At 36.8% G+C, this 21492-nt stretch overlaps 1 protein-coding gene across 1 annotated transcript in view; it reads right to left on the reverse strand.

Annotated features, from left to right (window-relative positions):
* Positions 1–21277, reverse strand: part of gfpt1 (glutamine--fructose-6-phosphate transaminase 1) — a 40287-nt gene extending 19010 nt beyond the window's left edge. The window contains exons 1-12 of the mRNA XM_079638444.1: positions 21205–21277; positions 11725–11832; positions 11496–11603; positions 9678–9803; positions 9517–9575; positions 9279–9410; positions 9133–9194; positions 6613–6692; positions 6065–6173; positions 5305–5468; positions 964–1059; positions 532–629 (exon numbers count right to left, since the gene is read on the reverse strand). Coding sequence (XP_079494570.1) covers positions 532–629; positions 964–1059; positions 5305–5468; positions 6065–6173; positions 6613–6692; positions 9133–9194; positions 9279–9410; positions 9517–9575; positions 9678–9803; positions 11496–11603; positions 11725–11832; positions 21205–21211 — 1149 coding nt within the window. The 5' untranslated portion in view covers positions 21212–21277. The remainder of the gene's footprint in view (positions 1–531; positions 630–963; positions 1060–5304; positions 5469–6064; positions 6174–6612; positions 6693–9132; positions 9195–9278; positions 9411–9516; positions 9576–9677; positions 9804–11495; positions 11604–11724; positions 11833–21204) is intronic.
* Between the last annotated feature and the right edge of the window lie 215 nt (positions 21278–21492).

Raw genomic sequence — 21492 nt, forward strand, 5'->3', positions numbered from 1 at the left:
TTGCGTTTTCCTACTAGAAGCTGTCTGTGAAGATTCAGCGAAGATGGAGAACTCACACACAGAGAAAGGCCTATTCAATAATACTTTTCATACAGTTTACTTTCTTTGCTTAATTTGGACAAACAATTTATTTGCCAGTACTGTTAAACAAAGAAATCTAATAAAGGAGAAAAGGGGATGTTCTCAGCGCGGTCATGTTAAAAGTCCTGCCACTGTCAATCATCATTATGCTAATTATCGAGGAAACAGAAAAACTTACCAGCCAATAATTTAAAAAAATCGTTTATATTATATTGACATTTCAGCCATTTGCGATGTATTGGTTGCTCACTAAATGAAACCATTAAAATCAAATGTTTTCATGAATAAATTAGCATGTACAACTCTGTTGAATGTTGTTGGAATCTGTCCCTGAACAGCACCGAATGTGGCGTCACACTGTCTCTTCAGTGCGTGATCCATTTGCTGGAAACCCAAAATAATGTCAGGTGTGAAGTGGGCCTGTATTTGTTAGTTTAGTGATGTACATACTGCAACTCCAGCATGATAACTGGTCCCGCAGGCGATCAAAATGAGCCTTCGACACCTCTGGATCTCTTTAATGTGATCTTTCAGCCCTCCCAAGGTCACTGCACACACACACACACAAACACACGTTAAGAAAATCTGGCATAACAAGAAGAAAATCCAGGACAAATCAGCTATTTCCAGTTTTTTTTTTTTTTTTTTTTTTTTACGTTGCGGTCATTGCTCATGAGTCCAGTTTTATGGACAATAATGCATTTTACTGCAAGTGTAAAAAAAACAACAAAAAAAAACATTTGAGTCATCTGGTAAATGTTTATACATAAATCATTCCTGTCAAATCCATGTAATTGTTTCTAAGGAATTGTAAATTCCCTAGAAACTTTACCCACTTCTGTTCTGGAAGTGATTCACTGATCTGAGCACAGCTGGCCTCACCTGTGTTGTTCTCAAAGTTAACTCTTCCTCTCATGGTGTTGACCACTGACTCTGGCTGCTCAAAGATCTCCTTCTGCATGAAGGAACTGAAGTTTCCTGTTTTAAAAGAAGAACCAGAGTGATGTTAGCAACATTAGAATATCTAAGAACACTTTGGTGAAGCATGAAACTGAGTTCATTCGGTTGTGTTGAGTGAATTGTCATATTTTGGAGGAAATATCATCTGGAACTGTTCTCGTCTCAAATGGCATCCAGAAGGCGTTTGTAAGCCATGACTGAAAAACTATTATCATAAGTTGCTGATTACAGTCAGTCTCTTTGACAGGATTAAGAGATTTTTAACCACTGACACCGGTCAAAAACAAAGCCCTAATGTTCTGCTCAATTACAAACTCTTCATTAATTATTTTCTCACAAAATCATTGAGGAACACAGCAGGAATGCGAGAACAACTTTGAGGGAATGCTATACCCTGAATTTAGGTCATGAGAATTGGATTTTTTCACAATAGGCCAGATGAAATGTAGGGGTTGAGGAGAAAGGGGGGAAGGAGTGGATGGAGGAGCAAAAAAGGAGGAGAAATACATAGCAGTGCACATCTGAAGCGATATACTGCCCCCTGGTGGCCGGAGAGCAAGTTGCACATCAACTCCACAAGCTCAACAGTACTACGGTATATGGACTGCTATGTAGTCTCCGTCTCAGTCCTCAGTCAGTAAGACAACTGCAATCTCACTTACAGAAGTCAGGGTGCACAGGTTTTCATCAGTTCACTTAAAAGGGAGAGTTGACCGGACTGTATACCAAAACTAAAAGCTGCTTTTTGAAATGTTTCTTCCCTGACAGGAACTACCTGGACGGAGACAGCTAAAGAGGAATCTCAACCTTTTGTTGTGTTTTCACCATTCTTCTAATGACAGCTTTATGAAACATGCAGTTCGACACAGGTCAGATGATGACAGTTATAGCAAGAAAGGTATCAAAGAATTACCACTGTAAAACGTCCTGAACAAGTCGTGGTTTGCGAAGGTGTATTGTATGCATTATATTTAATACATGATGTATTATATGTCTCTTAAGACACTTTTTCTTTTTCAAGAAGCTGTTTCACTCAGATATACGTAACAATAGGGAAGAAAATACTATTAAAACTTTCGTTTCATGCTGACTTTAAATCAAAACTTCTATATTAATGCAAGTGCACAAGACATGAATGACCCATTCTTAGACATTTCTAAGATGCATTTAATCTTATTAAATAATATTAAATTGTAAATAAATTAAAGATTCATGTATGACTGAATTTTTCCTCAAATTCTGTGTTTTCTGTATTTCATTTTAATGTTTTGATTCCATTTTAACAATCCAAAAAGGATGACTAATTTATTGACTTCATAAAAATGTATAACAATTTATCTTTTAAAATATCACCAATTTCTTTGTTTAGCAAACGTAGTGCCGCACAAGGATTTACCATTTAAATTAAAACATATATATAATAATGATATATTCCTTAAAAAAATACTGTTTTAATAAACTATTATTATTACTGTTATGTTTTGAGCAAGAGTGAAAGGAATCCATGTGCGAGTGGAGATATACACACTCGATCCTTACTTTCCAGAAAAGTTGGGACATTTTGTAAAATGTAATAAAATCAAGAATTTTTCATTTGTTAATTCTCTTTAATGTTTATTTAACTGACAAGAGTACAACGAAAATATTTCAATGTTTTGACTGGCCTAATAAACTAATTTTGATTTTGATGGCTGCAACATCACAAGTTTGTCCTTAAACATCCTGAAAACATAACCCATTTTAACCCTGCAAATGTGGGTCACACACACAGGGTGCGGTTGTTTCATATCCAACCATCTGTATATTTCTCCCATGACATTTCTGCAATATGCGTTTAATCACGTCTAAAATGCTCTTCGATTTCCAAGAAAACGTCACCCAATCACGTCAGAGTAACCTCAGACTTTACGGGGGGAAATATGATCAACAAAATGAAGAAATACTTCAAACATAGCAAATAATTAACACAAAACAAAGAGATCGCATGTGTGCATGTCAGTTTCTGATTATTCTCATAAAACCAGAATGTTGACTATCAGCATAAATGGCCATTCACACCAAGAACGATAACTATAAAGGTTTATTAATCGTTTAATTCTATGAGAATAGGGAAGTCCACAACACAATGATAACGACATCGTTAGAATCACTTTCAGAACTATTTTTTTTTTCTGATGAACGATAAAAACATTGACAGCCAATCAGAATCCAACCGAATTTGAAAAGCTCAAGGACTTAAAGCGGTCGATGGCAAAACTGTAGCATGCTTATTATAATAAACAAAGTTATCGTCCATTGATGTGAACGCTAATACAGTTATCGTTATAGGTACTGTTCTTGGTGTGAAGTCTGATCATATTCTTGCCAACCAATTGAAGTGACATGCTTGCAGGCTCGGCATATCTGTGTTTTTAACACATTAACGGTAATAAATGAATGACTAACTGAATTTAGCTGATAAAAATAATAATAATAAATATATATATATATCAAAAATAGGGTATGCACACATGGTATTTGTTGTCCCTAATGTGCGAGTTGTACGAATGCCAATTAAATTATTAATTATTAATTACTTAAAACCAAACAACTTTTTCCTGAAAAGAAGCATGAACTTTGCAAACAATGTTAAATCTATAGTGCTTCCCCTGAAAGAAATTTGATCCAATTAGGATATACACTCCCCTCCAAAAGTATTGGAACAGTGAGGGCAATTCCTTTATTTTTTCTGTAGACTGAAAACATTTGGGTTCGACGTCGAAAGATGAATATGAGACAAGAGATCAACATCAACCTTCTTGCCCCTGATGAACTCCTTTGTTGTTTTGGCGATGTGTTTTGGGTCATTATCTTGCTCCATGATGAAGGATCTCCCAATCCGTTTGGTTGCATCTTTCCATAAATTGGCAGACAAAATGTTTCTGTGCACTTCAGTTCATTCAGCTCCTGCCATCATGTGTTACATCATCAATGAAGATTAATGAGCCCGTCCCAGAAGAAGCTATGCATTCCAAAGCCATGACATTACCTCCACCGTGTTTCACAGATGAGCTTGTGTGTTTGGGGTCATGAGCAGATCCTTTTTTTCTCCAAACTTTAGCCTTTCCATCACTTTGGTAAAGTCTCATCAGTCCATAAAACTTTGAGGCTGTACTTTTGTTCATGAAGTCTTCTGAGAACAGTAGATTGAGATACCTTCACTCCTGCCCTCTGGAGGTTGTTGCTGATGTCACCAACAGTGGTTTTAGGGTCTTTCTTTACAGCTCTCACAATGTTTCTATCGTCAACTGCTGATGTTTTCCTTGGTCTTCCCATTCGATGTCTGTTACTTAGTACACCAGTGGTTTCTTTCTTCCTCGGGACATTCCAAATGGTTGTACTGGCTATGGCCAATGTTTGTGCAATGGCTCTGATTGATTTTCCATCTTCTCTCAGCTTCACAATTGCTTGTTTTTCACCCATAGACAGCTCTTGGGTTTCATGTTGGTTACACGTCTAACTATAAATGCAGTCTGCACAGGCAAAACCAAAATCTGAAACTGAGCGCAGACATTCAGTGCTATTTATTGTTTGAATTATCAATGTAATAGGACAAACCAGGTCAACAAAACACACCTGCCAGTCAAATGTTCCAATACTTTTGGTCACATGAGCAATGGGTGGGTTCAAGCAAAAGGTTATATCTTCTAAGTTGTGTATCAGATCCAATGTAAATACCTGGAAATAAAAGCTGAAATGTTGATCTCTTGTCTCATATTCATCTTTTGATGTCAAACACAATTTTTTTCAGTCTACAGATAAAATAAAGGAATTGCCCGCACTGTTCCAATACTTTTGGAGGGGAGTGTATATCATTAATAGTACATGTTAATTTTTCTCAGGGGAAAAGAAAACTAATGCTGTAAACTATAAGGGGAACCGTGTAAAACCCTATTAAAGGTTAAAGTTAACAACTGATGTGTGTACGAACATTTTAAGTGCAGGCAGTTTTTATAACAATAAAGCTCCTCTCTAGAGTTATTTTATTTAATTGACTAACAAGTTATGGTCATTGAATTGGCTTGTCTGAGGTAAATGTAACATTATGTATTGTAACATTGTTTACAATCCGTTTTACTGACGTATTTCCGCGGTTCACCGACTGAGTGATGAAATGACACATTTCTGTAAGTTCTACTGTGTTTTTCAACATGCCTTCTGATGCTCATTCATGTTTATTACATTGTATAAACAGTAAAGAGGACATCATGCATCTGTCCTTACCCTTCATGATCTGCTGCAGCTCCATCTGAAGGGTCTGGATGGCGCGGGCCGGATGGTCTCCCGCGGTGCGCTTGATCCGATGAATGGAGAGGCGACCGTCACTCACTGCCGCAATATCATCGTCCTCGAGGAAGATGACCTGATTGGTGTGCTCGATGACAGCACTGCAGTGACAAAAGCACAGTCATATAAATACCAAGTTCATCAAGAAACTCTAGATGGCGCAGGCTGATGGGTCCTTAACGCGACCTGCTGACAATCTCACTACAAACTACATGGCAGAAGCGGATTGGTTCCGGTTGTATCTGTAGCCGATGAGCTTGCTGCTCAACATTTAAAAGAGTAGGTCAATGTTACTGTAGCAGATTACAGCACGCTTTCAGAGTTCCTCTAAATACCTCCCCCTTCCCCAGCTCCACCTGTATAGATCTGCTATGGGTCATTTCATATACCGGTATGCTATTTCTCCAGAGCGGCTTTATAGATAAATTAACTAAATTAATAACTTGTTTGCAACTGAAATTAACCATCAATGAACTTACTTAAGCTGGACTATGACGCTATTTTCTTCTAGATCTGCTGTACAGCAGAAACAAACTTTGTTGCATTATTCTACTGTTATCTCTGTAAAGCTGCTTTGAAACGTGCTATATAAATAAAGGTGACCTGACTTGAAAATACAAAATATATGGATAAAACCAAAAATATATGGATAAAACCAAAAAAGAAACTAGTAAATATATGAAACAAAGGAATGGACCTGGCATCAGATGCGAAGTAGTATTCCACAGCTTTCTCTTCCACAGGAAATAGACACGTGTCCTGGTCCAACCTGGGCAGAGTACTGCAGCTCTTTTTATCTTTACCAGCTATATAAAAGATACAAACAACATTATCATTCATTATAGAACGTAACAGGGGAATTTAACAGAAACTTGCAGCATTTTTTGTTTACACTTTATTTTGGGTAACTCCAATATATATGCAGGAATGATATTTATGACACAAGTAAAAGTTGCATTGAAGCAGGATAATGCATGTAAACTACATGAATTATGCATGACAACATACTCAAAAAATGCATATTGTACGTACGTCTTGTTTTTGCCACTATATAAATGCTTATTAATCGGCTATCAAATTTTACTTATTTGATAGAAATATTGGAAAGGAATTTACTTCCATTGGACCAAGATGGGCCAGAGGAATCTTGCTCAATTATACACAGCATGTGTCAGTTTTTTTGCCAATGTAAATGGTGCTGAATGCAGTGTGAGGTCTGTATGAAGGCAGTGTGTGCAAACTCACAGGAGCGATACAGGATGGGGATGTGATCTGTGGAAAGCTTGTGGTCACTTCTAACTCCAATCAGTAATGGACCTCCTCTCCTAGATGGAAGCACAGAAACATCCGTTTGAGAAACTAAAATAAGACTTTTGTTAAAAAATGATTTGGCTGATTTGCTTTTAGTTGTATTGTGATATGGTGCCGTTGACAACTGTCAAGTGATTGGTAATTTTTTTTTTAGGAAATGCATTCAACCACATCAGTGCAAATCAATTTCAAAATATAATTCTGTTTGAAAGGTGATATTTGTGTTTGAACTTGATTTGAGGATGGCTTGAGTTGATTTGAACTTGACATGTGAAGTTCTCCTGTGTGTATGAATACAAATATTCCAAGCAATAATAAACAGATTGTATATTTCTAAAACTGCAACAAAACGTGGGGAAAAAAAAGAAATCAAAGCAAACCTGAAATAATTGAATAATAAAAACTACTTTGCTCACACTTTTTGGACATAAGCTTACACGTGTAAAGATGATTTGCTGCTGGACTCTACACTAGCTCTCAACAGGTCTCGACATTGCATTTCTATTAAACGGCTTTCACTTGTGCTTTGATAATTACATGTTGGTAACACTTTACAATAGGGTCCCATTAGTTAACGCATTAACAAAAGTAACTAACAATGAGCAATAAATTTGTTACAGTATTTATACATTTTTGTTAAATTTATTATATTCATTGTTAGTTCATCTTAGCTCAAACCTATTAAATAATGTTAAAGGTACAATGAAACTTTTTTTGTTAAAATTTTTAATAATGAGGCAATACATCAATAATTGTACCATTCAATATGGTAAACCTATTAAGTGTTTATATTTTAGACCTGTCTGGATGATTTTTATGGGAAATTGCGTACATGCGTCACTCAATCGTGCACGTCTCGTCATATCTGTAAATAGAGAAAATTGGCTCCGGCTACTTTGACGCGTGTCTGGTGTGGGAGTGGCAGAGGTTAGTTGTCACAACAACGAGAGAGAAAGGCTGACACGAAGAAGCTTAATCATGAACCTACATGGAACAGAGGAGAGTCTGCTGGCAAAAAGAGAACATGACACAGCTCGTAATAAAACCAGAATGAACATTGCTTTGGCTTTTCAGAGATGGCAAGAACTGGGGGATTTGAAATTGTGTAAAAACGACGCGGAGATGAGTGTTTTTATAATAATAATAATAATAATAATAATTCATTACATTTATATAGCGCTTTTCTGGACACTCAAAGCGCTTTACAATCTCCTCAACCACCACCAATGTGCAGCATCCACCTGGATGATGCGACGGCAGCCATATTGCGCCAGAACGCCCACCACACACCAGCTTACTGGTGGAGAGGAGACAGTGATGAAGCTAATTAGTATATATATATGAGGATGATTAGGAGGCCATGATGGACAGAGGGCACTGGGCAAATTTGGCCAGGACGCCGGGGTTACACCCCTACTCTTTCGAAAGACATCCTGGGATTTTTAATGACCACAGAGAGTCAGGACCTCGGTTTAACGTCTCATTCGAAGGACGGCGCTCTTTGTCAGACACAGACCACAGGGTGAGTGCCCCCTGCTGGCCACACTAACACCTCTTCCAGCAGCAACCTGGTTTTCTCAGGAGGTCTCCCATCCAAGTACTAACCAGGCTCAGCCCCGCTTAGCTTCAGTGGGAAACCAGTCTTGGGCTGGTTTCCTCAACAGGTGAGTAAGGTGTTTTATTGAACAGTTAAACTGCCATATGTAGCTCTCTAACAGAGTTCACTGTAAAGCATTATTTATTGTGAAGATAATTTCTTTAGGTGCTGTGCTGGAATTTTTTTTCAAGATAATCCAGTGTCTATTAATGGGTCAAGCTACAGTAACGTCTTCAGCTGGTCAGCTTGAGATCCTTTTTATCTAAACTGGTTATATCTCTTAAGTCTAGTAGTGAATGTTTTATGAGCAGTAGAAAAATCTCGCTCTCTTTTTTTAGTAATGAGAAAGAACCATATTCATCCACAGTCACGCAGAGCCGAAGCACTACCAAAAACAATGTTCTTTACGCAAAATTCGGAAGGGCAAAAGATACATGGTATACCTAACAAATACAACTAGTTTTTTTTTGTAAATGTTGACACATAAATAACACTAACTAAGATTAATAAATGTTTTTTATTTTAACATTTACAATGTTAGTTCATGTGAACTAATGCAATTAACTAATGGAACTTTATTGTAAAGTGTTACCTACATTTTTACCATAAAAGACTGTAAATGACTTCTGTTAAACATCCCATCTGGTTTAATTTAGAATTGCCCATAGAGAATGAATTTCACCTTTTAACTGATAACAGAAGAGTGTGTGCGTGCGTGCGTGTCAGTGTGTGTGTGTTGCTCAAAAGGTTACGATCAGGTCTTTATCCGAATAGAAAGAAACACCTGAATTGAATAAATGCACTAAACGCATTTATTTAAGCACATGTTGACTTTAACTTAATCAGGTTGACGTTACCTGCTGCCTACTGTCTCTCCTGGATAGTGCACACTTTTGAAGACAAGGACAAAAGCTCCTTCCTAAATAGAGAGGGCATTGATTATTACCACATTATTCATGACCTTTAGATCCTTTCTTGTCAAGGTGACAGAAAAGCTGTTTACTAGTTGCTGGGTGACTTGTTCCACGAGGGTGGCGAAGGTGATGTCGCTCTCCCGGTTGTCATACATGTACTTCAACAGCTTAGCGATGGTCTCTGTATCTGTCTCAGACTCAAACTCATAACCTTTACTCTCCTGCAAACACACATCAAAACAGAAGTGGTCAAAATATAGCCATATGTTGGTTGGTTGGTTGTTTGGATGAACGGATGGATAGATGATGCCAAAATGTTTTACTTGCCAGAAACTTCTTTAGGTCTTTGTAGTTGGTGATGATTCCATTATGGATGACAATAAACTCTGCAAGCAAAAAAAAAAAAGCACAACTATAAAACGATCCATTCTTTCACAGATTTGTCAAAATAAACATTTGCAATGAAAAGCAGGCTGTTGGCAACAGACCGTTGTTCTTGTCAGATCTTTGCGGGTGGCTGTTGACAGGACTGGGGGCTCCATGAGTGGCCCATCGAGTGTGAGCGATTCCCAGGTGCACATCGAACTCCACATCAAGATCAACATCCTGCTGCCCTGTGGAACAGATGTTCAAATACAAACGGTTAATCTCATATCAAATAAATAGTGACATGATCACACTTAGACTACAAAAGAGAAGTATTCTTTACACAAGTATGCCAATGCACTTCAAGTGTGCAACCCATTGTACATGTTAAAGAAAAGGAGAGATCTAGTTTAAAACACGTTCTTCGAAATGTACTCTTTATTTTCAAGTTGGTTTCACAAAACGTTTATATCATTTTCAAAAAGTTTGCCTGTTAAAACCTCTTAACCGTAATCGCCCTTTTTAAGCATAGATCTGAACTTAAATGGTTGTAATAATGGCTGGGCGCTAAAAACGATTAGCATAATTATCTCAATATAATTTTCCTTGGTAAAACGATAACAAGAGTTTGATAAATGTTCGATATAATGTTGTTAATGCGACAAAAGCATAAAAACAGCACTGCTAATTTGAACCGCACCACACGGACCATTCATCCGCTCGGCTAAAAAGTTTTACGCATTAGAGCTAAAAAGCTTATTAGAGCAGATGCGTTTCCTCGCTGATCGGTCTCGTGATTTAAACTAGTTTCAATCTAGATGAAACAGTGCTGACAAACAGGAGAAACACTGTGTCCAACGATACAGTCAGAAGGCTTTTCATTCCACAAATCGCCATCATTAACCATGGATTTACTGTAGGAACACTAACTACACCGTGGTATTGTGGCAGAAATGTGGGATATTCATATCCAAATTTATTAAATTATTAATGTATACATGTATTAAAGGCGTAATGGAATATAATTGCAGTATTTTTTGTGTGATTAAGCAATAGGATTTGTGTTGTTACAATTTTTACAGATGTTACCGTTTTGGTTAATGAACATAAATTTGCATTGCAACCTAACTCAAGCTACTACTGTCAAATGTGCAATTCTAAGAGACAACATGTAATATTATTAATATTGCAGGCTGCACTGCAAACTGTGCTGAAGTCAGGCAACACAAACCTGTTTCATGACTAGAAACTATCACCTGTTAAAACATGCAGAATAAATAGGATACATTTTTCTATTAAGATATTTATTTTGTAAATAAATTTATTTTGCAGAAAAAAAAGCACGCCAAGTGCTTGAGTTTAATAACTCATGTGAAGTAAAAAGTAACAAAAATAAATGTACCACACCTTAAATACAAGTGAATGTGCACTTCTAAATGTATTTTCCACAGTAAAAAGTATTTTTACAATATCATGAATCAATCATTTATAAAATGACCACTGTTTTTGTGGGCTACGCAGCACATGACTTTGATTTTAAGGACAAATGCTTTTCATATATTAATAAACAGGGAAACAGATTTGTAAAGTAATTTTTTTTCCTTGTAAGAATTGGATAGGCGTGTCATCTTGACATTTTTACTTGCTGTCATGGTCACATTGTTTACAATGTACAGCTTAGGCAACTGTAACTTGCTCATCAAGTTTATTAACTGTTCATTTGAATGAGAAAACAAAATAGAAGACAGTTTTCACTGATGCACGCTACAGAGCTTCTTGTGCAATGTTGAGAATGAGATACATACTTGAATTTCGGTTCACGGTGTGACATTTCGAAGCACATTAACTTGTGAAGTCGAGCTTCTAGAAGCGTTCTCATATTGGCATGGGGTGTGTTTTGAGCCTTAACCTGAACCTGCAAAATGAGCACAATTACTTACTGTGGATTTCATCATCCAAGGCATTCACTTTTCCTGATTGTTTGATCAGGTGGATGCTCTTGGAGTTGGATTCCCATTCCTTACTGTTTCCCCCATCAATACCCACACCTGCAAGACAGAAAGAAAATGCTAGTTTCAAGATCAGTGGGTCCTGTTCCAGAAGAGCTAATTGTAATTGTGTGTGAGTGTGAGTGTGTGTAATCAGTTTTATGAGCCGTTTGTTCCTGACCTGCGGAGTCATAGCCACGGTACTCCAGGCGATGCAGACCTTTGATAAGGACCTCAAGGATCTCACGGCGAGTGCGAGGCACGTGATAATTCAGATACGCAAAGATTCCTTCAGAGAGAAAAAGAAAGTGGGTTTTTCAGTATGGACAGTGCAGTCAAACTCTTCTGTTTATTTGTAAATTCAGCAATCAAATCAAAAACTAGAAATACGATGCATAACGTGATATCAGATGTAAATGCCATTTCAGCAATTTTTAAATAGTTGAACTAAAGGATCTTAAAAGTGATTCGTTGATCTAGATATTAATGTGAAAATGCAACAAAACTGGTTTGTGTATGCTATGTTTGTGTAGAAGTTTTTAAATTGCCGATACAAAGATCTGAGAAAGGATAGAGTAATACTAGTGGTGCAACGGAACATTTTATGGTTTCTGAGTCACAAATTGGATAATTTTTTAAGAGCAAAAAAATTTAAAAAATAATGGGGGTTTTATGTGACTCTGATTTTCATTTATTACTTAAATCTCACTTTAAGTACTTCAATACCACTGCAAAAATCTAGCTTTATTAAACATTATTAAATAGAAGTGAAAAGTCAATAATAAAATAGAAAACAAATAGGCTATACACAAATTACAAGCAAAGCCTATATAAATACAATACAACAAAGTTACACATAAAGTAATGTCTAACAGTAGAATTAAGGTACAGAAATATCATTAAATGTAAAATTGCACTAGAGTTCACTGTATAAATTAAATGGGTCAATGACATGACGGGCATATTTTGGTGTCCAACTGCATGATTTCCTTTTAAAATAGTTTGATAAATGCATGACACAGGCCTATATCACTTTAATCTTTAAAACCTATTTAGATTTAATACATTTTTAGTACATTTAAATACATTTTGATTTATGTTTTGTTATCTTAAACCCCCAAAATGTCAGGTGATGCAACTGTCCGCACAAATGAACAGACTAAGAAACTATTTCAAATGGTGTCTTAATACAAATATTTTTCTTTTACTATGGAATCATTTTAGGTTTGAAATCTTTCATTTAAACAAATTTGATAAATATCTGTAGGTATTGCACATGCACACACCATGGCTCTTTTATTATGAATTGACAAGGTAATAACAGTAAACATGATAATACATCATCCAGAGAAGCCCAACTGATCCTTGTGGCGGAGTGAAAAGGTTTGTAAATCTCTCTCAAACACTGGTAAAAACTGCTAATTTCAAGTATGGGTAGTTTGGTACACTTTCCATGTCAGGAGGACAGTATAGAGCTGGTAAGTCCTCCGTAAAACCCCGCTGGACCTCAAAGTTGAAAAACCGTCAATGCAAGTGAATGGGAGAAAATAATTATTTTCTGGTCCCGTTCGAATTGTGCCATGAATGTGAACATATGTTGTCTGTGAATTTTTTATATAATCTTTCGTGTGACGAATGCTACAATTTAGCGGGTAGAAGTTTGATACGGGTAGACTTTGTGTGAGAGCACTTTGTGGACTACAACTCTTCGCTGCTTTCGGCGCGTTTGAAACGTCAACACCACTAGCACACGGCTCTAGCTCACGGATCCCGCTAGACATGGCTGTCTTTGGTGCACTTCACCGCCTTCTTTCAGGGAGAGGACAAAATCGTTGAGGTTGGCGAAAACCACGGGTAAGTCAACTTTATGGGGTGACGTCACATAGGCGACATGTAGTCTTTCTCGTTATGTCTTTTCCACAACTGCTAGCCGACGAATCATCCCATATACTGTCAAACTTGTAACATGAAAGATTATATAAAAAATTCACAGACAACATATGTTCACATTCATGGCACAATTCAAACGGGACCAGAAAATAATTATTTTCTCCCATTCACTTGCATTGAAGGTTTTTCAACTTTGAGGTCCAGCTTGGTTTTACGGAAGGGGCGGGCCCAGCTCTATACTCTAGCTATACATACAAGCATTTGGTTGTGCCGCCTGACATAAAAACAGTCAAAACAATTAAGTTAAACACTTTTAAATGTTATTTAACAAGTGAAACTTGTTTAAACTTATTACATGGCTTGGTTGAATTCTAATGTAGAATGCTCCTTCCGTCTGTTATTTCTTGATAACAGACCGCTGCTAAGTATAGGCCTAGCTAACAGACCGTTGCCATGAAAAACAGAGCGTTGCCATGGACGCAGGATTCTAACCGTAGAGACGGAACGGACTATTTGCTTTAGCGGAAGCCATAAATCGTTTTTTTTTTTTTATATATATCTTAAATCAATATTTAAACCTATTTAAATCAATATTTTGTGTCAAATTATTGATTTATTTGGTAGGTAGCCATGTAATAAGCGGGATAATGTATAGCTAGTACAACCCCTTCAGGCTCCGCTTCGCGTCAGGCTCATAATCAGCCTGTCGGGAGTTGTATTCGCTATTATAACAACCGCCTCGCTATACATTATCCCTTACATATTGTTCATGACTCAAAAATATGCAATGCATCACATCAGTTTTGAAAAGTTTTTTTTTTAAACACCTTTTTGAAGTTTTATTTGTGTCAATGACCCAAATATAGATTCATCTTTGTTAAATATATATCTATATCTTTGACATAAACAGCAGCAGGTAATTAAAGCCTGCTGTTACTCATGATGACCTAATGCACAGATCTAATATTATGATACACATCCGATTTTTTTCCCAACTGTTTACGTTCACTTAAAGGGATAGTTCACTTTAAAATTAAAATTCTGTCATCATTTACTCACCCTCAAGTTGTTTCAAACCTGTATTAATTTATTTCTTCTGCTGAACACACAGAAAGATATTTTGAAGAATGTCAGTAACCAAACAGTAGTCTGTACCCATTGACTTCCATAGTATTTTTTTTTTTCCTACTATGGAAGTCAATGGGTACAGACTACTGTTTGGTTACTGACATTCTTCAAAATATCTTTCTTTGTGTTCAGCAGAAGAAATAAATTAATACAGGTTTGAAACAACTTGAGGGTGAGTAAATGATGACAGAATTTTAATTTTAAAGTGAACTATCCCTTTAAGACATAGCCTAACCGACTGCGTTTACGAGAATACTTGCCAAGACATGTATTTTAAAGGGGTCTTATTATGCCCTTTTACGAAGTCTTGATTAAGTTTTTGGGGTGTACTAGAATATGTTTTCATGCTTGATTTTATTTTATTTTTTTACATATATTAGACCTACATCATCCCAGCACCTCTCTCCCATGTCTGTCTCGAATGTGGCGTCTAGATCCTGTTTAGATCAAACCTTTCCATTATGGATACTATGTTATCCACCATTTAATCATGATTTTTGTCAGAAAACTAAGGTAATACAAACAGTAATCGTTAACAAAACCATGGTTAATTTTCCTATGGAGCGGTGAATCGTCTCACCAAAGCAACAGAAAACAAGCTGTTCTCCATAAAATGTGCAGCGCACAGGTAAATGTTGGGGTTACAATATTCAGGAACAGTGTTAAAAATAAGTTTAACCACTCTTAAGTTTGTCCGCCTTAAGAAGGCGAAAAAGTGTCTCTTCGACATAGCAGCAAAACTCTTCATCTTAGTGCAGCTCATGCTACTTCTGATTAATTGCAAATGTAAAAGACAAAAAACTAATTTCATGTAAGAAAAGCTGGAGCATTCATTCAATTTCCATAAAACTTTTATCTTGTCTTCGTAATGGTTAGAACACAAATACAAAATATATCAACTGCCTTTGCTATTCTTTTGAAAACTGCAGTGTATCTAAAAACAGCACAGCAAATAACCATTAAAAAAAGTGAAATACTGTCCCTGTCGAAGTCATAGGTAGACACAATAAAACAAGCAAAGCAAAGAGTGATGTCAATACTGATAAAAGTCGTACAGTGTTAAAGAAGACAACCGGTTTGACACCTTTAAATAACTGAGGACAGGCGCTAGAAAAATGCTAATCTACAAATACATTGCCACAAACAAAGAAGTGATACTATGAGAATGCCATTAAAGGAGAACTCCGGTCAATTTTAACATTGAGCTCAATTTTTAGTAAATTTGGAGTGCTGTCAATCAGGGTGGGAAATTAGCACCCGCCACCCGCCAAGGGCGGGTACTTTTTCAAAGTGGCGGGTCACTTTGCCGTGTATACCAGCCACAGTGGCGGGTGGATTATAATAATGCTGCGTTCGCACCAAAAGCGAACACAGTTCGCAAAAATTCGCATCCACCGAGGGACCAGGACAGGACCACCATACGCGCATAAACGCGTCTTTACATTGACTTAACATTGAATGTATTAAGTAGTAACCAATAAACACATGCTGCGAGTGATTTCATTCTACGGATTGGACAGCCTTTGTCAAAGAATGCGGTTGCTAAGTAACAATAATACACTTTTGTCGAGTAACTCTTTTGATTGGTTTTCAGCGCTGTGTCACGGCGCTGAAGAGACCGTTATACTGTATAACTTACACACATAGCTAAGCTGAGAATAAAAATAAAATAAAAAGTGTATATATATATATATATATATATAGCTGAGCTGAGCTGGTGCAGAAGAAAGGGAAATTATTTTTAACCATGCGCGCGCGCTCTCTACACTGCTGAAGCGCGGATGATCTGAAAACACAGACAAGCTGGAGTTCAGCGATCTTTATTTGAGATTTTCTACTTAAATTAAAGTGTCATTCGGTCGGTCTGTGTTCTGTCACGAGCCGCTTGCGCTGTTTGTGCGACTAAATCTGCGATCAAAATGCAGGCTGATATCCAGCAGTGTTTTTAATGTTGATCATATATGAGCAAGAATGCAATGTTTCCCGAATATCCACACGATTTCAAATGTCACATTGATTTTATACAACAGTAAAAAAAAGGGTAACATTTAAGTGATGTACTGCATTTAAAACAGTAGTCAGGCTTATTGCTCTATTTTGCAACGAAATCTGTGGCTTTGAACGAATCGTGAGATTCAATGAATGAATGACTCGATGACCGCCACCTACTGGCTTATTTTAATATAATATTTTTATTAATATTAAAAACGTTTTTTAACATTGCATATTTATTGAACATTGTTTTATTTAAAGCATTATTTATTTTTAAAAGGTATTATAAAGGTTAAAAATTAAATGAAAAAATGTATTAAAGGAGGCGAATATTGTCCCTTAATGGAAAAGGTGTGACTGCAGTCTAAGTGGAAGAGAGGAACTTAGGAAAAGGGATATGTAGAATTGCACAAGTGCTACTGCTAAAGAGTGCAATGTAAATAATTTATCATCATAAGCTTAATTGAATGGCCTAGAGAGAATAATTATGACATTTTCTGTCTAAAGACTACATATAAAATAGCTACCTAAAGTAACTGCAGTTTACTAAAAGTAATGACTAAAAGTTTGCATTCATAAGCATTTTCGTCTGAAGATGAAGACTAAGACTGAATCAAAAATGGTTGCCAAAATGAACACTGGCCTACACACACCAAGCGCACTACAACGCTGTTGCGTATGTATTAAATATGACTGATCATTTAAATAAAATGTTTTATTTAATTCAACTAGCCTACATAGTAGCCTACATAATTATTTTCCAGGGTTTAAAATGTATACAGATTTGACATTTTCCCCTCATACTTATGTTGGAATGGGTACGAAGTTGGCATTGCATTTCATTTGAAATGGTATTAAAAAGGTCTTAAAAAGCCTTGAATTTAAGCTGGAGGATCCTGGGGGGTACCCTGAAATAAATATTGAAGGAATTTCTTTCTTGCAATTTGAATTCCGGAAAAAGTGGCTGGTAAAAAATATAAGTGGCTGGTAAAATTGGGCATCCACCAGCCACTGTGGCTGGTGGACAAAAAAGTTAATTTCCCACCCTGCTGTCAATACAGAGAACAACGACAAAAATCGGTGTTGCCTACACCGTTATCCTCTTTTTAAAATGTGCACCCTATTGACTTGAATGGGGCAAGTTTTAAACCTGCTTTTATCCTCTTATCATCCTTAATGTGTCATTACAAGTGCCCAGCCATGTTAGATGATTCCTTCAGAGTGAACACGGTGAATCTGACTGCATTAGATGTGAAAGATATGAATAAAAATGATATTAATTCAACAAGCGCACATACCTGTATTTAGTTCCTGTTTTCGGTCGAAGTCCACAGTAGTCGACTGTCGAGTTCACGCGCGTGATCATAGGTAACGAAGATGATTTTTTTTTTTTTTTTTACAAATATCCATCAGAGCTGATATTCTCAAAACACCACACAGCACCGTCTTCGGCTGACAGCTGACAGTCTCCACTGTTGCTTAGTTACCTATGATCACGCGCGTGAACTCGACAATCGACTACTGTGGACTTCGACCGAAAACAGGAAGTAAATACAGGTAGGCTATGTGCGCTTGTTGAATTAACATCATTTTTATTCATATCTTTCACATCTAATGCAGTCAGATTCACCGTGTTCAGTCAGGCTAGATACACACAGTCAGGAAAAAAAAATCAATGTTAGAAACTTAAGGAATCAGCTCAGCAGAATCTGGTGTAAACAGCGAGATGAGGAAAGTGCAAATAAAGAAAATGACTGGTATGAATCTGTTCCTATCTTCATAGGGGATAAATATACTCCAAGTACAGCACTAAAGACAGAAATGTCACAGAAGCACCATTCAGTGGTCTGCACTCGTGTGTGTGTGTGTGTGTGTGTGTGTGTGTGTGTGTGTGTGTGTGTGTGTGTGTGTGTGTGTGTGTGTGTGTGTGTGTGTGTGTGTGTGTGTGTGTGTGTGTGTGTGTGTGTGTGTGTGTGGTAGTCAAACAAGGCTCTGCTTTATTAAGAGAGATGACTCGCTAAAATGAATGAATGATGGATTGTTAATAGTTTCATACCCCTACCTTTAAAAAAAATAAACCTTAGCCTAAATCTAATCTGTAATCTGGGGTGGTGATGGCACAATGGATAAGACACATGCCTTTGGTGTGAGAGACCCGGGTTCAAATCCACTGTGAGACACCAATGTGTCCCTGAGCAAACAGCCTGTTCTCACGCAAATGCGTCTCAATAGCACGCAGTGTGTTTATCGTGCAATTTATACGCGAAAATGAGTTTTTACGTGGATATGATACGCAGTTTTGCGCGTGCATATGATACGCACTTTATTGCGTGATATACACACGCACCCCACACCACTAATCCTACCCAAGCGTATAATACACACGCACCCTACCCCACCCTAAACCCAACCATGTGCTATCCATGCGTATACTATGCACGTAAAAACTCATTTTCGCGTATATATTACACGATAAACACACTGCGTGCTATATAGACGCATTTGGTGTGATCGGGTTGGAGCAAGACACTTAACCCCTACTTGCTCCAGAAGCGTGCGACCTCTGATATATAGCAATTGTAAGTCGCTTTGGATAAAAGCGCCAGCTAAATGAATAAATGTAAATCGATCAAAAAGACGTACTTTAAACATACTGTAGATTACTGTTGAAAAGTTTGAAGCCTCTGAGCTTTTTTTAAAATGTTTTTATGCTCACCAAGACTTAGATTTATTTGACAGCAGTAAAACTGTGATATTGTGAAATATTATTACGATTTAAAAAAAACTGTTTTCTATTTTTTATTTCCATTTTAAAATACTCCAGTCTTCAGTGTCACATGATCCTTCAGAAATCATTCTAATATACTGATTTTCTGCTCAAGAAACATTTCTGATTATCATCAATGTTGAAAATAGTTGCTTAATTTTTATTTGTTGTAGAAATTGTGATATATTTTCTTTGATAAACAGCTCAAAAGACGAAGAAAAAAACTGAATTTTCTTGAAACAAAAATCATTATAAATGTCTTGGCAGTCCCTTTTGATCAATTGAATCTGTCCTTGCATGAAATTATTAATTTCCTCTTCACAATGTTTTACTCATCCTAAACTATTGAATAGCTAACTTTAAGGGAATATTCTTATAAAACAGTATGACGATTAGCCTAGTACTTCATGTTTCCAAAGAACATACATTAAAAGGGACATAATCTAAACATTTAGCATTACATTTTCACTTTAGTTACTAACAAGTTAATGTTTCTTGTAGAAATTTTTTTTTATAATTTAGATTTTCACAACTATTTTTCAGCCCTCTCCTTGACATAGAATTTAACAGGATTCTGTAGTGTGTGTGTGTGTGTGTGTGTGTGTGTGTGTGTGTGTGTGTGTGTGTGTGTGTGTGTGTGTGTGTGTGTGTGTAAATAACCATCTATACAGTGTGTAAACAGCATGACCTTTAAAGTAGGCTGTCTACGTGATCTATTGAAACCTTTCCCCCCTAAAAGCAAGGAAATGCTGTTTTCTATTTCAGAGTTCGGACTCTGTTAGTACACATCTGATCCAAAACTTTAGTCTATTAAATCACTTTGTGAGTTTGTGACGGCCAAAAATCCCTGTCGTTCGTCAAGGTTGTGTCTGCAAACCCCTGAATGTCTTGTCTATCTTTCGGAGAGGTCATACAGATTTAGCTTATCAGAAAAAAAGTCTGGGAAAAGAACTTCCAGCTGGTCGTTCTATCTCTCTTTATCACTTCCTTACCTCTAACAATGACAAGAGATATTGAAGCCCTCCTTAGAGGTTTAGAGACCAAGTTAAAGGGATAGTTCACCCAAAAATTAAAATGCTGTCATCATTTACTCACGTTGTTCCAAATCTGTATAAATGTATTTCTTCTGCTGAACACAAAAGAAGATATTTTGAAGAATGTTGGTAACCAGACAGTTGATGGTAGCCACTGACTTCCAGTAGTTTATTTTTTTTTTACTGTGGAAGTCAGTGGCTACCATCAACTGTCTGGTTACCAACATTCTTCAAAATATCTTCTTTTGGACAAAAACAGTCTGTCCGTGACATTTGCCACCAAAAAAACCTGAATTAGAGGTGTGGTCCTTTTAAATTACGTTTTGTGACCTGTTCCACTGGAAAGAGTGGTCTGACCATCTTTAAAAAAATGGGATGTTTGATGTTGAATGAATAAACACTATGGTGAGCAATATTTATCTTATCAAACAAGATTACACAGTGTGTTTTGCCATAATATAATTATAATCTAGATGGTTTATACACTGAATAAAAATAAACAATAAATGTAACATTACAACAAACGCATTGATTCAAATAAATTTAAATATTAATAAATTGAGGGCATGTCTATCTAGAAAACGTTTTAGCATCATAACCGCGTTCGTGATGCCCACAAATGCTGTCTATGTAGTAACGTATGTAGGCGGCTCACTATTGTAGATTTTCAGACACAGCCTCTGTCAGATGCTAACGTTAAATGCTAGTAGATTTTCCCTCCAACGGCTTTTCTATCTGAGTATTGCAGTCCAAACGTCTTTAATCTATGACGCGTGTAAGTTAAATACATGTCCCGTATATTATCAGTGTAAATATAACATAAAAATGTAGCTTTCATTGCTGTACTCACCACACATGTCTCCGTTTCTGCTGCCAAAAGCTGTTTAGTTCCTCGTTCTGAATCGCTGTCAGTGAAAACCCGCCCACAACGATTGTTATTGGTTGAGAAAGAAGGCTGCGCCTTGATCTTGGGACCGGTGATTGGCTGATTCGGGTGTCTATCCTTCAGTTACCTGCCAACAGAGTGAGTTTAGACGTGGCAGCAGGATGCGAGTCCGCCGTGTCGCGGCCAGTGATGTCAATGGCATCATCTTTAGTTCAATATTTTCTTATCTGGCAAATATGTTAAAGTTGTGTA

This window comes from Phoxinus phoxinus, assembly GCF_949152265.1.
Source record: "Phoxinus phoxinus genome assembly, chromosome: 15".
Lineage (NCBI taxonomy): Eukaryota > Metazoa > Chordata > Actinopteri > Cypriniformes > Leuciscidae > Phoxinus > Phoxinus phoxinus.